At 38.8% G+C, this 16,579-nt stretch overlaps 1 protein-coding gene across 2 annotated transcripts in view; it reads right to left on the reverse strand.

Annotated features, from left to right (window-relative positions):
- Positions 1 to 16,579, reverse strand: part of CERS6 (ceramide synthase 6) — a 131,166-nt gene that overhangs the window by 54,715 nt on the left and 59,872 nt on the right. For both annotated transcript variants that reach the window (XM_080398971.1, XM_080398970.1), the window contains exon 4: positions 11,176 to 11,233. In XM_080398971.1, the coding sequence (XP_080255097.1) occupies positions 11,176 to 11,233 (58 nt within the window). The remainder of the gene's footprint in view (positions 1 to 11,175; positions 11,234 to 16,579) is intronic.

Below are 16,579 nucleotides of genomic sequence, written 5' to 3' on the forward strand. Positions count from 1 at the left end.
GTGGAAAGAGTTGTTGTCAGTACTTTGAGCATGAATGATGTCCTCTTTCAATTCCCATAAAATATTGAGGAAAAATAAATGGATTCTTTATTTCTAATGACAGATGTTGCCAAGAATCCCCATGAAGGATGCTCTCAATGCACTGCAGAAGACTTCTCTGAAGAATTTGAAACTATTAATTTCTGCATTCAAACTTTTTTATTATTTCCTCCACAACAATATCATTAATATTCTAACTAAAACTTCATTTAAACTGTGGCATGACCTTTGTTTTGAAATTATGAAAAGGTAATTTCACAATCCTGACAATCCAGAAATCCAAGTAAATGCACTTGATACCTCTGTATCTGTTGGTTTCAGAAACTGTGCATTTATCGTGAATCAGAAGCAAGGGACCAGTCCAGCTGGAGTAGAGGGGAAGACCTTGTATAGGAATCCTGTGAGTGATCTCAAAGTCCAAGGTCTTTCATTCAACAGGACGTTTCTGAGCTATCATACTTGTAAAACACAGGGCTTTTAGGAAGCACGGTATCAACACTATATACTGTTTTGTTATACATGCTATAAGAAAATATACTTCTGTTTATTTTACCTGTAAACCTCATTTGCAACAATGCACAAATCCCAGAGCAGAACATTTACTGCCCAGTGACTGCAGGCTTTGTTTCAAACAGGATAATTTTCAAAATTATTTCTCGTTTAGTTTTTCATCTCCCAATCCAACCCCAGCTAAAGGAGTAACAAAAGCCTGTTTGAAAGCTCAGAGTTCTTCTCTATTAGCAGCTTCATTCCACTGCAGACCTCACAATATCATGACTTAGTGTGCACAGTAACCCCAAACATGGCACAGCTTTCTAAGTATAGCAGTTAAAATGTCAACTTCAAAACTCGTCATGAAGCTCAAAAGAATGCTTTTCAGCAATATCCATACAGAATCAGTGATATTAGGAAAAGAAAATTATTTAGAGTCATGCTCTGCTTGAATATCTGAACAGCTCTTTGCAGATGCAGTCACCTTTGCTGCAACACAACTCCTCTCCCATGAAATTGGCATGATGACTTCAAAAGTGTTCTTAACAATCACGGTTCAATAAAGCAATGCAACCAGCATAAGGCTTTTGAAAAAGCTACCTGGTGCATCGCCTGTAGCATGACTACAGTAAAGAGTTGCTGGACAGCTCCGAAAGACCAGCTGGCTTCAAAGCAGCTGCACCTCCAGAGCCGATTGATCACAACCCCAGATGCTGTCTGTCTTGCTGAACTGCCAAGTGATGGGGTAAGGTATCAGCAATGGAGGCAAGCACCCTGTTCTCACTAGCACTTTGGAAACTGCAACATACAAAGATAAAACTCCTTATTTATTCTCTTCATATTTTAGAGAACTGACAGGAACAAATAACCTTCAGAAAGATGAAAGACCCCGATGCAAGTCTGCTGAACCACAGTTGACCCTGAGAGCTAAATCATGGTCATGGCTATCTGTTTCTTTGGGAAAACGTGTTGGTACTGGATAAAACCATCACAGTAAAAAGATGGCAACAAGAGTGGAATTAAGCAAAGCAGCCTTTCTGTAGTCCACAGAAACATGTCAAACCTGCAGACTTACAGGAATCTCAAAATAATAGTCAGTTTCAGAAGTGGGGAGAAGCAGTGTAGTGATCTGACAAAGAAAGATGAAAGTAGAAAATACTGCCATGAGGGGTACTTGAGTATATGGCAAAAGGAAAGACTACATAGAAGTATATAAAATTTAGTTTCTCCCCAGAATGGTCTTGCCACCCTCCAGTGCCAACAAGCCCTGGGCTGCACAAAACAGAAGAACTGATCACATGGAAATGGGCCACTGTGACAAACCAGCCTTCCCAAGAGAACTGCAAGGAAAAAGATGCACCTCCTCCCAACTACCCGTCTTCAGATAATCCATGAGATTTCCATAGCTGTTCTTGAGATAGAGAGGCCAAAAAACAAATACTGTACAGCAGGTAGAAAACTACCGGTGATCTCATTCACGTTGGGCTTTCCAAGGTCAGGCCATTCTTTGCAAGGCTACACAAACCAGGTCAGGAAAAGAAAGAAATAAGTAACCAACCAACACGGTATGCTCCATTGCTCCATGGAGATACAACTCAGCTCTTGGGGGAACAATTAAGAATAAACAGCCCCACTGCCAAAAAAGCCTCACTTACAGCTGTGAAATTAGAACCTTCCTTATTTATTAGACAAAGTAATTTGTGACCGAATTAAGCTACTATAGCATTTATAATGCATGCTGAGCATCCCACGAGCCTGCTGAGACCGTATATGGCTCAGAAAGAAACAGGTGAACCCACTACAATGAAATACATGTTTCATAATAAAGAAAACATACACTTGCCCTTTAAAATAGGAAGAATGACTCAATTCAAACTTAATTTTCCAACACCAGAAATAACTTTGGGATAATATGAGCAGTTTATGGTTCTCTTCCATTTATCTTTTAAGAAAAGTTTCCTTTTAAAGGGAAGAAGATTAAACAGTATAAATGCACAGAGAAGTGCTGTAGTGATTTCACACTAATAGTAACAACTCAATTTTCTGGGAGCATCTGAGCAATAATATTACTTTGGCCAAAAGTAAGAGCTCACCACCTCTTGGAGATCCTTCAAAACGTCTTACTGACCATGACTAACCAAAGCAAAAAGAGTGACAGCAGTCACATTTTATTAGGTCCTAAACTTGACTAAAATAAGCCATCACCAACCTACCAGCTTAATGACCAGAAACTGAGACACATTTCCTTTAAGGAGGAAGTATATGCTTAACATTTCCAAAGTGGTTTTACTTAACAGCTAAAATAAATGGAGATGTATTTGATGACATCTGAACATGCGATCACATTCAGAACAGACCTCAGGATCTTCTGAAGAAAACTGAAAATGAAGTATCAGTGATAGAAAAGATGCAAGACACAGCATAGTGAAGCCATTAAATAACTTAATACCAAAATAGCTACAAAATTGATAGAAAGATAAATAGCAGGAAACTTCCAAAACCAGAATGGCAAATGAGACATCACTCCAGGTAAAAGTAAAATTGTTCCTGTGTCCCAGTCTTATTTCCCACAGGGATATGAGCTGACAATCTTCATCAGAGAGATGCCTGTTTCCCCAAATATAAAAATTCTATGACGTTGTTGTGTGTATCAACAACTATTTGCTTCCTCTAAGGTTAAAAATCTCAATAATAAAGAGATACGGGTGAACTTTATACAGAAATTAAGCAAAAAAACCAAGCACCACACCATGAAGTGACAAATTCTTTTTAGTATTTCAAATGAAGGTGGTCTGACTTTAAGGCTCTAACATTCTTGACTGCAAGCAATCCAAAATGGCATTCACAAATGCTATACTCACTCTCCCATACTAGTCTCCCAGGGCTGCAACATCTGCATGTATCCTGTTGCTATTTTATTTCAAAAAGGCAAAGAACATGCCAACTCAGCTGAGCAGCAGAACAAAGAACCCTCAGTCACAAGAAAACATTAGGAAGCCAGGTTCTCACTAAGTACACATAGAAACTGTAAGCCACTAACAGAGCATCTCCTGCTGTCACACAGTAATTTGCTAGCTTAGTGGTTAGCGCACAAACAAGGGTAAGCACTTCATTTTCTTCTTTTGCTGGGTCTTCTTTTGGGCGTCCCCTCCCAAGATCTTGCCCCAGCCTGCTGGAGGGGGTGGGGGGGGAGGTTGGAGAGACAGCCTTGATGCTGTGTGAGCACTGCTCAGCAGCAGTCAAAACACTGGTGTGTTCTCACTGCCTTTCTAGCTACCAGTACAAGCACAGCACTGTGAGGGCTGCTATGGGTCTCAGCCAGGCCTAGCAGACCAAGTGTCAACATAGACTTCACAAGACTCTTACTGCAGGGGATTCATGCTCTTTTGTGAGTTTGTAATTCTCATGGGCAATTACAGGAAGGAAACGGAACGTGAGAAGTCACCATATGTCACCTGGAAGCTTTGTTTCCAGATGTTTGTAAAGTTTTTTCATTCTATAGCATTATACAAATACTGCTTAGGACCAAGGATCAGCAAGCAAGCAACATGCCAATCCTGAATTCCTCACTGTTTCTCTATCACTGAAGCTAATGCTAATTTTTCTATTTAATGGGAGCACAATCAGATCATTAACTCTTAATGAGCCAAGCCACCATTGATTTAATTGCACATATTACTGAAGAAAACAAAAACTTATCTTGTTCCTATGTTAGTGATAAGCAAAGCAGCCAGTTTAATGTCACTGCCAACTTAATGTCTTGTTGGCGCCAGTTTTAGTGTGGTGCCCTGCAAAGAAGCGTTTGGTAGACATGCAAATGAAACAAGTGGTAGTGCTGAAAAATACTGGGTGCAGTCAGAAAGGGGAAGAATTTACATATACATGATCAGAGTGGAAATATAATTGGGTAGCTATCTCTTATGCCTCAAATCTTAGTGATCTATAAAGATAAAAGAATGTTGTAATGATCTGTTACCAGGGTAAAGGAACACACTTCTGGGCATGCAGGCTATTATGCCAACTCCTAGGAAGACCTAGGCCCCTATCGTATTTTCATAATCATACTTCACAGTCATGATGGTATTTGAGGCCAAATACCTGTGTGTAAGAGTCAATGTCATTACATCACAGATCAACTTGGACACATGTCTTCTATGCCACTAACTAGGGCTATCTCATCATGCATTACCTATGAATATGAAAATCTTTCCAAAACTACAAGGGCTCTGGTACCACCCACACAAGAATGCTAGCTTTGTATTCGATAATTCCTTATCATTGTCTTTACTCTGGATTAGTGTTAGACTAACAAAAGAGTAAATACAGAACTTGTAAGATCTACATTTAAGATCACCTACTCTAGGCATTTATGTTCTGTATCTTGTAAATATATCTCTAAATACCAGATGGAACAAAATAAAATCACCTTTTTTACAACTTAATTTAAAAAGAACAACCATGGAAATAAGTTAAAAAAGTAAAACTAAAAGCAAACCCCACACTCTGGCTTTCATAGGTATAAATTACAGGAGGAGTGTGAAACAGGCAAATAAAAAAATAATAAATCAAAGTAAACATTTAGTCTGGGGCAAGTCTGTGGATGTTCTAAAAGAAATACAAAGCTCTTTTAATTTGGGCTTCAGACAAAGCACTGAAGCGCTTAGCTGAAAGGATTGGCTTCAGTCCATACTGCCAAAATGTAGTGAGACTTGACCTAATGTCTCTTTCAGAAGCTTGAAAACTAAGATGGGATGGTCACATCTAGCATTTGCAATTTTGCCAAGACTGCAGGCAACGAGAAGCGGATGGGAAGGTGAATGCTTTGCATTAAAGGATTTTGTAGGCCACTCACCCTTTAGCCCCAAATAATTTAAATCTGCTGTAGAAAGCAGTGAGTAATGGAGTTGGCAGTGAGTAATGATAGAAAGCTTCACCTTCTCTTTGAAAGCTGGTGTCTCAGCCTGTTTCCTTACATAGAAGGATACTCATCACCAAATCTGCTCTTGAAGATTATAATATTTGATTCAGAAAGTGAACTGGCTTGAACCTTCACCGATCCCCTCTTCTCATAAGGTATCAGAAATGACAGAGGTGACTTCAAATCCTAATTATGATGACCTATTTCACCCCTTTAGGGCATTAGCCACCACACTGCAGGGCATGTCCTGAAACACAGTGCTATGGGGTGCCGGGGTGGAGTGAAAAACCCATTAGTCACCCAACATCTACTTTATACTCATTACCTAGAAAGTTAACAGTTCATTTCATCAAACTAAAAGTTCTGGTTTGGAAGAACAGAGACAAACATACATTTCACTTCAACAATGACAGACTCTCTTTGGGAAGCAGTGTCTCATCCCACTATTATATCACTTGGTAATATAAATAAGATAGCTACAATTGAAATTATTAATTTAGAGAGGACTTTAAGAAGAAGCAAGAATTTATAAAGAACATAAAAAAAACCCCCAACAAAACCAAGACCAAGGAAACAATTTCATCTTTGAGATGCTTTGACACTGAAATATCATTATTTCACTAGTTACAGAAAATGACAGCAAAACCCCTAATAAAATTAAACCTTACAGCTCTGTAATAATCATTAAGTTATTTTGATGCAAAAGAGAATAAAAAAATCAAAAAAAAGAAAAAAAAAGACTGAAAGCACATAGGAGCTGGGGAAGGCAAGAATGTCTCATATGTTATCTAATATGATAATTAAATACTAACTCCTCTATGGTAAAAGAAATTCTCAAATCTGTTGCTCTCTTATGCATACATATTAAGATATGATATGCAGGTGATGCAATGGTTTGGCTGAGTATCTGGAAGGCTGCGAACTATTCCTCTGTGTGTCGTCCATTTGTGAGTAAGAAAGCGACTACCCTGCCTTCTCTACTCTTACCACAGAATTCTCTCACTTCACTGTAACTCTTGAAAGGGGCACATATGCCCTTGATATTGCAAATGTCTGTAAGATGTACCAATCACACAGTGGCACCCCGCAATTAAAATAATCTCTTGACTGAAGAAGGCAGACACCAATGGTAGAAGTTGCATTTTTACTGTTTCTTTAGGCCAACGAAAAGGGAAACAATCAAAGCAGCTCGGTATGATGTAAGCCATCAACAGTAGACATTATAAGAAGCCCATTCATACAATATCACCTCATGAGTGACATGTTATCACAACAAAGGCAAAGTTGACAACATATGCCCATTTAAGTTAGAAGACACCATGGACAAGACCAGTACAAACTCCACAAAGGTCTTCCTGCCTTGACAGTTCAGTGGTGGAGTTGGCAGAAGATGTAGGCGAGTGCTGTGAAGCAGATGTTGTATGATCCAGAGACTGCGGAAAGCAGATGTCCATATGGATAGAGGGAGGGAGAGAGGGTGGAAGCACAGGTTTTTGTGCGTTTTACATTGCTAAAAACCATCATATACAATATCAGCACCTGATCATGACACCATGGCCTACAACAAACAGCTGCATGCAAGACACCCTACTGCCAATCCTCTGCCTTCCCAAACTAAAGGATATTAATGAGTTCATGGCGTACTTTATTCAACAAAATGGCCCAATCTATGTGTCTTGCAGACATGACTAAGGCAAAAAACTTCTTTAAAACATATAGGTTGATGGGTTCTGTTGCAACAGTGCAAACTTTGAAGACAAAGCTTTGTCAGGCACTTCTTCCTTGTGAAGTGTTTTGAAAACAGTGTTCAACAAAAATAAATTATTTTTTTCTTTTTTTACTTTATCTATGACTTAAGAGCATACACCTGTCACTGGAAAAAAACAAAACCCAACAAAACAGCTTGACAGAGACACAGCTTTCAGTGAGAAGAAAGTTTTTAAATCTCCAGCAATGTACTCAGCAATTATAGCATAGCAAAAGAGCTGATATACCATGTCACATGCAGTTGTTACTATAAAGGCTTACAGGCTGCTTTATTGGGTGCAGAAGTTTCTTTTATCTAGATCAGCCATTAACTGCAGTCATGGATAGTAACAAAGACAAGCTTGCCACAGCATTTTAGTGAGAATTAACATTGCTTTGAATGCTGGCTTTATTAGCTTTCATGTGCTTCTGTAGGGAAGCTAAAATCAAAGGTGAAACCCCAGGCCTCTTTCTCCTTGTGAGATGCTCTAGCAAGACAAATTTAATAACCTTTAATGCAGTTAGTTACTACCATTCTAAAAATAAATTAATATCGGCATGCATGCCACACTGACAGTATCTCACTTTCAGAACTAAAACAAAGTTGACAAGTCTGCTAACTAATTACTGCTTATTAAGCTTGGGCACATCTTCCCAAAGAGCTTGTCAGCTCTGCAAAGCCACCAAAGACCTTATGGCATCCTTTGCAAGAATGGTGGTTTGCCAGATCTTCCTCGGATGGGTTGGCGGACACAAGGAAACACAGACATCCCCCCTTCTGCTGATAATGGGCTGATACAGTAATATTGCTTTATGCAGCAAATGGGTAAGGTGACAGTAGTAATGATTCATGTGCTGAGGGCATTACAAGAAAGGTGTTTTCAGAGAAAAACTAAAAGGGTGAAATTCACCTCTAGGCAAAGGGCCAGCACAAAGCAAAGGACCTCAAAACTAGCTCGAAGTGGTGCTTAAGTAATTGACGGGCTCTGTGCCAATCTTGCAGGTAAAGATGAATTTCACTCTCAAACTAAGGAAGGAACATTTAAGAGAGCCAAATGTGAACAAAAAAAACATTAAGTCAGCAACATATGCAGCAAAGCAAAAGAGCCCCAAGCTGCAAGGAGACTAGGTCGAGTTGTGAGGGAAGGACAATAATATAGAAGTCAGAGTATTTTGTTGCCTGGCAATTCAAGAGCCAACAAAGACTCTATAAAAAGAGGCAACTCATTGGGCATAGTGTTTTAGGGAGAGCCTTTTGTGCAATTGAATTGGTTCACTTTTCTAAAGGGAGTACCTAATGAGAGTAAAAGTTTTAAGACCAACTAATAAGAAGCACTTTCCACTCAAGATGACAAAAAAAGCCTTCTCAAATTAGGGACCTTAACTATCCAGGAATGGATAAACCATACAACTTTGAATGATTCTGTTCATTTGAAATTTATCAAAATGCAGTTTCCCCTTTAAAAACATACTCTTATTACATGTGGATGTTTGAAAGATACACTGTATCAAAAATTCTTATATAACTATCCAGTTACATATTAACTAAGCATTAGCTTAGATTTTAAAAGTCAAAATGAGTGTTGCCAATGTGGTGCTATGCTGGTGGCATATTCCCTTCTTCAAAACAGGATCACCTGTAGCATTTACTCTTTCTCACCCACTCCCACCAAGGCAGCATGTGTTGCTGTGATGGAAGCACACCTGCCAGGACTGCCACTGCACCTGGGCTCACTCACCATGCTTATCAGTCTTCTGGACTAGGTATCTTAGGGATGGTCTTAAGCAGACCTTGCTATTTGAAAGGATGCAGATCTACCACAGCATTACCACAGTAAGACACCGCTGACTATGAAATGAACTTTCTCTTCAGGCAACATAGCTTTTTGAAGGAAAGATCTTTTATCAAATTTGTAAAACAATTTGTTATGCTAAACTTTTTTCACTAGCTTCCTAAGGAAGCAATTAAGTGTTTCTTTGCAATTATTCCATTAAGCAAAACCAAAACAAATTAAAAAGGACTATCCACTTTGGTACCACAGTGAAGCTCTGAAAGAAGTGTCTCCCTCCAGATTTTGGGCTCTGGATTTTATTCCTTGCAAACCCAGATTTCCCCTATCAGTGGACTCAGCAAAATCTTTGATGTTTGATGAACAGCAAAAAGCCTGTTCTTTCCTTTAGTCACACAATGTTACTAGGGAGATGTTGTACATAAAAATACCATCTAAATCATGATTTTGTTACTTAACGTATAGTCCCATGTGAAAGACCTGACTATACAAAGCAGAACACTGGAATAATGACAATGGCATTAAAATGTTGCGAGACTCATTTACAACATGGTGTAAGAACAAGTAATTAAAAATGCATACATAACATAATGAACAAGTTCTCTTTCTAAAAATTAAACATGTTGAAATAAAAATTACAGTGGAATTACACAACTGATCCTTGTTAAGCTTGTTAAGCAAGCAATAGTATACCTTGTTATAGTACATCAGCCTGCCCTCCTTAAACTGCAGTGATATGCTGAACTGGAAGACATCCTGCACTTTGCAAGTCAACTCAGCCCTTAGAAACAACTCACAATGGCTTGTAATGGAGCATGCATTTACTGTATTCTTCTTAGTCTTTAGAAATGCTGGTATTCCAAGTTTTTCCTAGAACAGACACTTCCTTTGTGCTGAGAGAGATTGGCTTTATTAATCACAGGCATGCTTTCTAAAAGTGACTTTGTGATACTTGCTAATAGTGATTTTTGTGGTATTTGTGGTAATTGTAATAAAGTAGAGAAATTCAGAGGATAAAGCCTCCGTGTCCTTCTGTATTACAGAATCCTATGAACCCATAGTCATGAACTCTACACACCTGCAGGCGGAGTAACCTTTTAGGTTGTAACAATTACTTATTAAAATATTTTCGTATTTCATACTGAAGACATGGACTGAATCAAAGGCAGAAAACAGAATATCAGATCATGACCATACAGCATGTTAATGGATGAAGTACACACAAAGTATAAGCGTTCAAGGAGGCAGGGAGAGGTTGCACATTACGTGCTGCTCTGGTCTGTTTGGAGGACTGGTGCATATGCTTCCTCTGGGGCTGACTACTGCTAAATAGCTGAGAAAGCTCAAATGTCCCCTCTCTGTACAGGTCCATCATCAGTCCCGCTGGACCGAGTTGCCTGGCACCTGGGACAGCCTCAAAAATTAAACCTGTAAAAATTATGAGGATTTTTTTTTAATAGTTACTTTTACTTACAAAGCACCAGAAATATTCAGAACACATTTTCTCATGTCAAATTTTTGTCCAAAATGAAGCAGATTAAGATTACACAAACACACTGAGACCACACATACCCCTAATTTCACCCCTCAGAATTACATATATATGGCCTGACTCGCACAAAAGCTCTAAGAACTAGTCACAATGCAAAACCAATTTGCACCATAAATCCCTATTACTGTCTATGGCAGGGTTAATAGACCTATGGCAGGGCATTTAGAAGCTACCAATATCCTTCTCTGCTTAAATCACCAGAAACACAGCACTGATGGGAAATGCCATGGAAAGTTCTTTTCACAGTATGTCAGACAAAGAACAGGCAAAAAATAGTATTTTATAAAACACTAATGGGTTTTGTTTGTTAATTAAAAGCAACCTCTGCCAGAGGCATTTAAACAAGGCTGATGCAGAAATTGAGACAAATACTTTGGTAAACCTTACTGCCAGCTTAATGCCTATAATGAAAAGTAATAAAGTGAACTAGACATATTGCTATATCAATTATTTTTTTTACTCCATTAAATATTGATAAGAACTTATATTCCTTACCAATGCCAGTAACAACTCATTTTATGAATGCAAATTAAATTCTAATTTTTATTCTTCATATGCCTGTCCTTTATATTATACCTATATGAGATTTCAAACAAATCTGTGATGTGTTATGAAAGCATAATAATATAAGTGCCTACCTTTTTCAGGAACCGTACTCCATAGGTAAATACATAAAGGTAAAATGTAAATCTCCACCTGCAAAAGGTACAAGGGATTAACTCTAGGATACCAGGTTTACATATGTTATAGTTCAACCCATGATTTCTTACAGCACTGCCAAACCACTACATCCTGGTCACATTAACAGATGTTGAAGCAAAATAGTGGTCTGGTTTTCTGCAACTTTTATTATCAAGCATTGTGCTCATCTGCCCAATTATCCTGGCCTCCCATCAGCCCTTGAAAATACTGGCTAGTTTCACCTAAACATCACAGAAACCCCCCAAATTTTCAAGGATAATTAAGTTTTTAAAAGTTTAATGAAAACTAGGAGGACAGTGGAGGACAGAGAACGATTCACATGCCCACTCCAAGGAAGTGCACTTCTTACGAAACACCAAGACAGTGACAAGAAGACATTTTATCAAGCTTTCAACAGGTGACTTAAGACTATTTGATGTGCAGCACTCTAAAGTAATGAAAAGCATCATCCACAATGAGCTGGAAATTGACCAAGCAGATTCCAGCACTTCACTCTTCATTTTAGGGAGTGCACTTGTGTCAGAGAGGTATGCTGGGTACAGATATACATCCACAATTTACATCTGCTTCCAAAAAGTTTCCTTGATAAAGAGGATTCTACATTTTTTCCAAGTACACATGAAATAACTGTTGGCCTTTAGTTTTTCTTTTCAGACCCAGGCAATCTAGAAGCTAGATCAAGATGCCATGGAAAATAAGAGAAACCAGCAGGAGTTTTAATACAAAATCATCCTCTCTCCTATATCTTTCTCCCTTCCCCAATAAAAGACAACATACAGGGTGTCTTCCTACCTTTTGGACCCATTACTAGCTTAGGAAAGACGAGTCCATGGAAGTATAAGGAAATAAAATCAAAGCCTCAAGCAGTGTAAATTCTTACAGGATTTTTTTTTCCCTCCAAAGTGTTGGAGCAACTACACAAACATGTCTGACAAACACCAGTGAGGTACTATCTGTAACATTTATAGCAGGCTGAGATTTACTTTTTTAGTGTGAGGCAATACTGTACCATGAATCATCCTCAATTACATATTTTACAGCACTTATAACTTTCTCTCCATAGGCAAAACTATTAGCTTACATTTAATTGGCACTGAAGTGGTGTTCAGATATTACTGAATGGTTTAAAAAATGAAAGTGCTCCTATGTAAAAGAAGGTTAATGCAAACCTTCCTCTTCAAAGCTACTTTTACAAGTATTAAAAAGAAAGTTGTGTCATACATAAATAACCCTCTGACAAGTTGAGTACAGGAGAGTATAAGAACATCAGTGAGATTTAAAGTATAATACTTCAGCTGAACAGAAACTGTCTCTTATCCTGTAGCCTCCACAGCACTGCAGAGGTTAATTTATTTAATTGATATGATACAAGTACCAATCTCTTCAATGGTTCAGTCACACTAGCAATATGGTTTGCAGCTTTCATGCTAACAGTTTTCTCAAGATACTGCAAAAATAGAGTACTCTGAGGAAAAACGTTAGTTATGCTGGTAAAAACCTTCAAATCATGTGCATGGAAGAAACAGTAAGTTCTGCAATATGAAGGAAGGTTTTCTTTGGGTAACAGTTTTCTCATGAGGCCAGTCCTACAGCTAGAAAACCTGCCATTTAACTTGAAGGTTATATACCTCATCTAGTGAAAATGTGAAGGCTGTCCCTGAAAAATATCAGGAGGGAAAAAACTGTCAAACCTAATCTCACTGCAGAGCACTCACAGTGCCCTTCTTTCACTCCTAAATGTGAACAGTTATGATAAATTCCTCACAAAGTGTTTTCTTGTTTTAAAAATCCCCTCAGTATCACCTTTATTTCACATTTCTACAAGCAAAAATTTGTAACATATTTGAGGACATTTGTAGCTTGCTGTTGGGAGATGCAGTATTACATAGAGGAGTTCAAAGGCAGTCTGAAGTATTTGAAATATGTTAATGGTGAAGTTTTAGATGGTGGGTCTCAGGAATTTTCCAGTCTGCATAGACATCTGGAGGACTCTTGTTGCAGCATTTGCTGCAGCTATCACCTCGGAGGAAATAAAAAGGCCTTTTCCTGAAACAACAAAATTCAGAAACACTGATTTCCCCATCTAACTTTCCACCCACCTCACAAAGCCCTGCCACTGCTGTAGATTTGCGTTAAAAGTCGTGGATTGCCCTGTAGAACTCCTGGAGCTGCAGAAAAACCTCAGAGCCGAGAACCACCAGGTATTATTCAGGTCTGTCAAAGTCAATCGACTTGCTCCAACTGTTCAAATGCTACAAAGGTGATACATGCATACAAATATATTATTATAATACATGCTGTTGGTCTTTCATATTTTTCCTTAGCTGGCCAAACAAGTCTGCTTGGGTCAAGCATCAGAAGGTGAAACAAGGCTAAGAACCGGGTGATAGACAAAGCTGGTCAAAATGCTAACTTCTTAAAAAAAATAACGGTAGAAAAAATTGCTTATTCCTGCTAAACAACATCCACAAAAACTATTCAACAACCTTCTGGGTTGGTCAAATTGCAATAAAGAAAAACACAAAACAAAGCAAAGTCAGAATTGGCCCCCAGCATGTTTATCATCATTAATCAGCTAAATCTGGTGGTAGCAGAGCTACAAAGGACTTTGTACTGCTTTGTTCCAGGCAGCTAGCTGCCTTTTCTGTGGGCTTCAAAGGGAAGTTCTGCCAGCTCAGTACCTCAATTGAAATTTCAGTCCCATACAAAGAAGTTCAAGGAGTTTCCCTGCATTGTTTTACCACTACTTGTAGGTGGCTTATTGCTGCAATCAACAGCAAAATATCCACTGGCCAAGGTCAAATAGAAGAATGCAAGAAGGTCTGGAACAAAATTAATTTTAAGTCATTAAAGTATTTATTATTATACAGTAAGTGAATATATCTGATCTAACTAGCTAAGTAACTATACTCAACATTTTAGTAAATGTTGCACAGTAACTGCTAACACCTGCTAACGACCTCAACAACTCGATATAATTAATGTATAACTGTCTTTTTACATAAAATAAAATAAAAGACAAAGATGTAACTAGATGCTTGTTACCTATAAATTAACATATATTGAGATTTAGATTTGTTTATATATATATACACACCAAATGGTGAAAATTAAGGGATGTTGTTCATATCAGCTTCAGCTGTAGAGTAAAAAAAGGCAAGGAGTCTCTCTGTAGCTGTCAGCTACGTGCTATCAGAAATTTAATGGTAGATACACCAATAATCCTTTGCACAAGGTCACACATAGATCACTAAGCCTCTGAACACCCCAAGAATTAGATTAGCACTCAGTTCTTTGCCTGGTTTCCTACCTTACTGCACGGAGCCAGTAACCTAAACCCCAGTTTGTGCTTTACTGGGATACGAGCAGTCCCCACGAATCCTCAGCCATCCCTTTCACTCACTAGCCTAGCAGCAAGAACACCTGCCAGGCCTTGGAAAACCTAGGTTCAATTTTCTCTTGTCACACCTCTCTCACACTCCTGAAGGGTTTGTGTTAGCCACAAAGGCGTCATGTGTAGGACCACCTCGTCTTGTGAAACTGTTTTATGTAGCAGAAATACTCCATTACTTGGGATGAAGGACAGGGAGGAAAGGGACAGGAACCAGGCTGTGAAGCTGCATTATTCACTGAAAATCATATAGGCAAGGCCAGAAGGCATAAGATAAATATGTTTCATGCAACGCAGATTTATCTAGCAAGATTCCTCCAAAGGTGAACTCAACTCAACTCAATTCCCTTGCAACAGTTACTCTAACGAAATCCATCATTCACAATCTACAGTATTGTTTTTTTATCCCTCTATTTGGGTTTCACTGCAGCCCATGAATGAAGAGATGCAAGTGGAGGGAAATAGTTACGAGTAGTTACTGTAGTCCACTCACAGTATAGCCCAGTGCCCAAGCTATCTTAGTATTTTGGGAACTTAGAAAAAATAGTCTTTCTTTCTGCACAGGACATCACAGAAGAGAAGGACAACTTTCTTAAATATAAGGTTATCAATTCTCATTCACAACTGAATTCACAAAGTGGTAATTGATAAAGAGAGGTTTTTAATTTGTCCTAAGTAATAGTCTCAACTTGCATGGCTGGAAAAAGCCCTCAGCCTGACCACTGTCTGAATAGTCACAGACTCCAGGGAAGATGCCTGGCCAATGGCATAAACACTTTCTAGTACCCTTTCCGATATCCTGCTCAAGGTCCTTCTTAAGCATCAGCAGCTCAATCTGAATGTCCCCAGGTCACTGGGGACAGCTGTCCTTGGGGTCACGGTTGTCTTCAACAGGGAAAGTAACAAACTCTTCTAAAGGAGCAGTAGCAGAGCCCAACAGACTAGGAAAAGCAAGGCAAGATCTCTACTAAGATATCTTTTGTTCCCCTTTCCTCCCAGCAATACCCACTGCCCCATTAAAGCAATCCAACGGAGGCCACTAGGTGAAGCACCCCATTGTGAGTGACTGCCACATCAATTCACATTTAACTGAAAGATGACAACAGCTGAACATGCTCTTGTGAGAATTTGCTCTGGCCCTCAGACGTGAAACACTCCTCCAGTCAGTTGTATAGAGACAAAAAATTTGAATGACCCACATACACACAAAATATGCTGCTTGAAAGACTTTTTAGATTTAAATCCAGTAAATCCAGATGAAAGTGCTCAATGAACAAGTGTTCTGGAAGACTTGATCTGTCTGCTCTCAAGAATGTTTATGAGGTTCACTTTAGTCCTGCACTAACACGCCTACAAGACTTCCAGATTGAACCAGGCTTGCGTCTGGTCTGCTCGAGCTCAGAATGAGGGAGATCAAACCTGTTTACATATGGTCCTTTGGCAAATCCTTCAGGTTGTGCTGGTGCTTACCAGGCCAGTGTTTCAAATACGGATGTGACACCCTGCAGTGAAGAGTCAAGCTAAAAAGTGACTCTTCAGCCACAAAAATAGAAATTATTTTGTAAGATAGTCTTAAAATGAATGCTCTAAAGCCCCCTTAAGAGTGCAACAAATCTGAATGCTCTCATGCAACATGCAAGTGCATTCCTGATCCACAGCACAGAGTTTCTTGACATCTCAACCCTTTTAACTTTGAACTGCTAATGAAATTTTAAAGATGCCTCAGCACGATACAGAACACTAAAAAGATGGAAAAGTTGGAGAGCCTCTGCCAACTAATCTGATATGCCCCATTGTGCTCAATTCAGCAAAAACTGTTTAAGTACACACTTGAGCAAGCACTTCACTGATTTTGTGCGTATGTCTAACCAGGTTCCCTTCAACACACTGATAAATTTTGTCCTTAAAATTTCCCTCCAAATTTCTTCTCCGAAATGTAAAATTAAACT

This window comes from Falco punctatus (assembly GCF_963210335.1).
Source record: "Falco punctatus genome assembly, chromosome: 8".
Classification (NCBI taxonomy): Eukaryota; Metazoa; Chordata; class Aves; order Falconiformes; family Falconidae; genus Falco; species Falco punctatus.